Below are 3,479 nucleotides of genomic sequence, written 5' to 3' on the forward strand. Positions count from 1 at the left end.
GGAGTGAGAGGGAGACAGGAACCAGAATTTATTTTTCCTCAGGGGGGTGGTTATGATCAGCATATAGTGAATCTATGTCATCACCCTCCAGCGCTCTCATGCTTTCTGATCATTTCTGTGACCTTATTGGAAATGGATATAATGAGGCAATAAAAAGAAGTAGTTTGAAGTGGCACTATCACAACAGCACCATCTAGTGGCTGTATAATGAAACATATAGAACTTGAGATAAAGCCAATCCTCCAGGGGGGAAAAAAAACAGGAAGTGTGTGTGAAAGAGCCCATCTTAATCACACAAAGAATCTGGAAGCAGAAGCCCTAGTAAAGTTGCAGGATAAAAAACCTGATGTGGAAAAGCCCAGAAAAAAACTCCTACAACTCCCAGCATTCCCCAGCCAGTTGTAGGATTTTTTTTCTGTCTAAACATGCATGGGATTGCACTTTCAACAATCAAAGCCTGATCAAAGGTCTTAGCCTGGCACCTAGGACTCAGTAAACAGAGCACAGGGGCAAGCATTCCAAAGTCTGAGTGCCATCACAGAAAAGACCCTTCCACAGTCACCTCCTGTCCAGCCTCTGTTGGTGGATGATAAGTAGAGAAGTGTCTCAGATGATGATGATCTTAACAGACAACCAGGTTCATGTGGGAGCAGGAGGTCATTTAGGTACATGGGTTGTTTCTAAGACTGTTTTACATAAGCAAAGATCATATGACAAACAACAAGCCTTATTTCCATAGTGTTAACACATGTTTTAGGGAACACATGGTGATATTCTATGGTAGATCTTGGTTCTGCTTCCTGTAGAGCATCCTCTACAGTTGCCGCAGGTGCCTCAAATCTAACCAACATTCTTCACAGTGACCTGGTTTGCACTTCGCGACTAGTTGTTTAAACAACTCATGCAGGAGCAATGCTCCTGCACGATGTTGTGATCGTACAGGAGCAAATGAACATGCTGCCTCCTGACCATTTGCCTGTTTCCACTTTGCAAAACTACGCAGGAACACCCCGTGCTTGGATTAATCACTGTGACGTCCAAACTCAGAACTTTGGGTTGTTGAGGGAGAAACAGGTGAGGTGTTCCTGGATTGTTACACAAAGCAAGAAGTGGGCAAAGGGCAAGAGCCAGCCCGTAAGTTCACTTCTGTGTAGTCACAACTACCCGTGGTTTAAACCACCCAAGAGTAGTCATTACGTATGAAACAGGCCAGTGTATAGCTTTTGGAATTTATTTTCCATTTGGAAATTTGGATTTCTGTATCAATGTTTTGTAAAATTTTCATGCAAAGCAAAACATTTTAGGAAGGCTTTACACTTGTTTGATCCTCATGCTACCAAAAACCTAGAACTTCTGTTTGGTAATTTTGGAGTTATTTTCTAAATTTTAATTCTAAAAATTCTAGATTTTGAAAACATCCTGATTTAGAAGTCTGTTGAAAAGGCTTATATTTGAAAATCCTTATCCAAACAATGCAAGTGAAATTGGGGTTTTCACTGACATTTCATAGAAGGTCAGTGGGTTGCAAAACACTGATCAAACTCTACTTTTCAGAAAGCATTTCCCACCACTCTTCCAAATACTACCAAAAATCAGGCACCTCAACAGACAGAAATTTTAAAATGCCACAGATCAAAACCAAAAAGTGTTTGCACCTGGGACAAAGATAAATAAATTAACTTTCCTTCCAAAAACACAAAAATCTGTATCTCATTTAGTGTAAGGTCGAAAACTCTTAAGATAAAAAATTCTGGTATTCAGGTGGTGGCTGGGGGGAAAGACGTCTGGGCTCAGGGCTAAAGCTGGTGTGTAGACCTCAACAGTTTTGGTGGGTTCAGGAGTGGAGTCTAGTAATTTGTTGTGGGTCTTTCCAGAAATCCACTGCAAAAATCTATTCAAATTTTTTAAAGGGCTGAGGTATGTGTGGGCGCGGGGAGGAGGGACGTGGATACACCAGTTTTGGCCCTTGCTTTTTTGGCAACTAGCCCAAGAGAAAAGAAATGGCCAGGCTATTTCTTTCTGCTCAGTTGGAAACCTCAGTCACATTTAAAGCACTAGGCCTTCGGTATACCATAACTATGTTTCCATGGAAACAAATTTCCTTTCCCATACTCTCTTGAGTGCTCCCTTGACTTCCTTGTTCCTCAGGCTGTAAATTATGGGGTAAAGCATGGGCGTGATGTTGGTGTAGATCAAAGAGACCACCTTGTCCTCATCCAGGGAGTAGCTGGCCTTAGGACGGATATAGATGAAGATGGCACAGCCATAGTGGAGCATGGCCACAATCAGGTGAGCAACACAGGTCGAGAAGGCCTTTTTCCGGCCTTCAGAGCACTTGATCCTGAGGATGGAATGGGCAATGAATACATAGGAAACCAGAATGAGCAGGAACGGCACAAGCAAGATCATGGTGCAGACAAGGAACACAGCCACCTCATTGGTATGTGTGTCACTACACGCGAGGAACAGTACAGGTGGGATATCACAGAAGAAGTGGTTGATATTGTGGGAGCCACAGAAGGGAAGACTGAAAATCAGAGTGGTGAGTCCCAGTGAGATTGTGAATCCGCTGACACAGGCTACCACCAACAGTTGCACACAGAGATTCCTGCTCATGATGAGAGTGTAGCGCAGTGGGTTGCAGATGGCCACGTACCTGTCATAGGCCATCACAGCCAACAGAAAGCACTCAGCACCTCCAAGGGCAATGAAGAAATACATCTGTGCAGCACATGCAGTCAAGGAAACTCTTCTGCTCTTGGCCAAGAAGTTGGCCAGCATTTTGGGCACAATGACCAGAGTATAGCAGACCTCAATGAAAGACAGGTTGCGCAGGAAGAAATACATGGGGGTGTGGAGGGCAGGATCAACTAATGTTATGACCACAATGGCCAGGTGTCCCAATAGGGTGATGAGGTGCATGAGAAGGAAAAAGGCAAAAAATATAATCTGCAAAGTTCCGTTGGTGCTGAATCCCAGGATAAGAAAATCAGCATCCATGCTCTCGTTCTGTCCACATGTCTCCATTCTATATCCCACAGTCCACTAATGTCGCTAATGTGTGCATCGAGCTGCATAAGAAGGATAAGAAGGATAAAATAAGGAATGCCCCACCTTTCTGCCCAAAATGGCCCTCGAGGCAGCTTACAATCACTAATAAAATGGGATAAAAACAATAATAAAACAAGGACAGTAAGCACAATGAAGGACACAACAGCAACAGAGTAAAAAAGTCTCCAGCCCAACAGACCCACTTACACAGCAAAGGCCCACTTGAATAAAGTGGTCTTTGCCTGCCGACAGAAGGATAGTAGAGAGGGGGTGAACCTCGCCTCCCTCAGAAGTGAGTTCCACAGCCAGGGAGTGGCCACTGAGAAGACCCTCTTTCATGTTGCCACCAAATGTGCCTCCAAATGTGGCCCTTCAGAAAAAGGGCCACTCCAGAAGATCCTAAGAACCAGGCAGGCTTGTGTGGGAGA

At 44.1% G+C, this 3,479-nt stretch overlaps 1 protein-coding gene across 1 annotated transcript; it reads right to left on the reverse strand.

The window, feature by feature from the left end:
- Positions 1-2,076: 2,076 nt before the first annotated feature.
- On the reverse strand, positions 2,077-3,027 carry LOC146353425 (olfactory receptor 10Q1-like). Its single transcript, XM_084829738.1, has one exon. It carries the CDS (start codon positions 3,025-3,027, stop codon positions 2,077-2,079), a length of 951 nt encoding a protein of 316 aa, XP_084685864.1.
- Between the last annotated feature and the right edge of the window lie 452 nt (positions 3,028-3,479).

This window comes from Heloderma suspectum, chromosome 2 (genome assembly GCF_057233095.1).
Source record: "Heloderma suspectum isolate Gila_16-S chromosome 2, 16-S_ref, whole genome shotgun sequence".
NCBI classification, from domain to species: domain Eukaryota; kingdom Metazoa; phylum Chordata; class Lepidosauria; order Squamata; family Helodermatidae; genus Heloderma; species Heloderma suspectum.

Bases quoted from the DNA above. Each gene is read 5' to 3' on its own strand.
- LOC146353425 (XM_084829738.1), bottom strand. From the start codon at position 3,027: ATGGAGACATGTGGACAGAACGAGAGCATGGATGCTGATTTTCTTATC.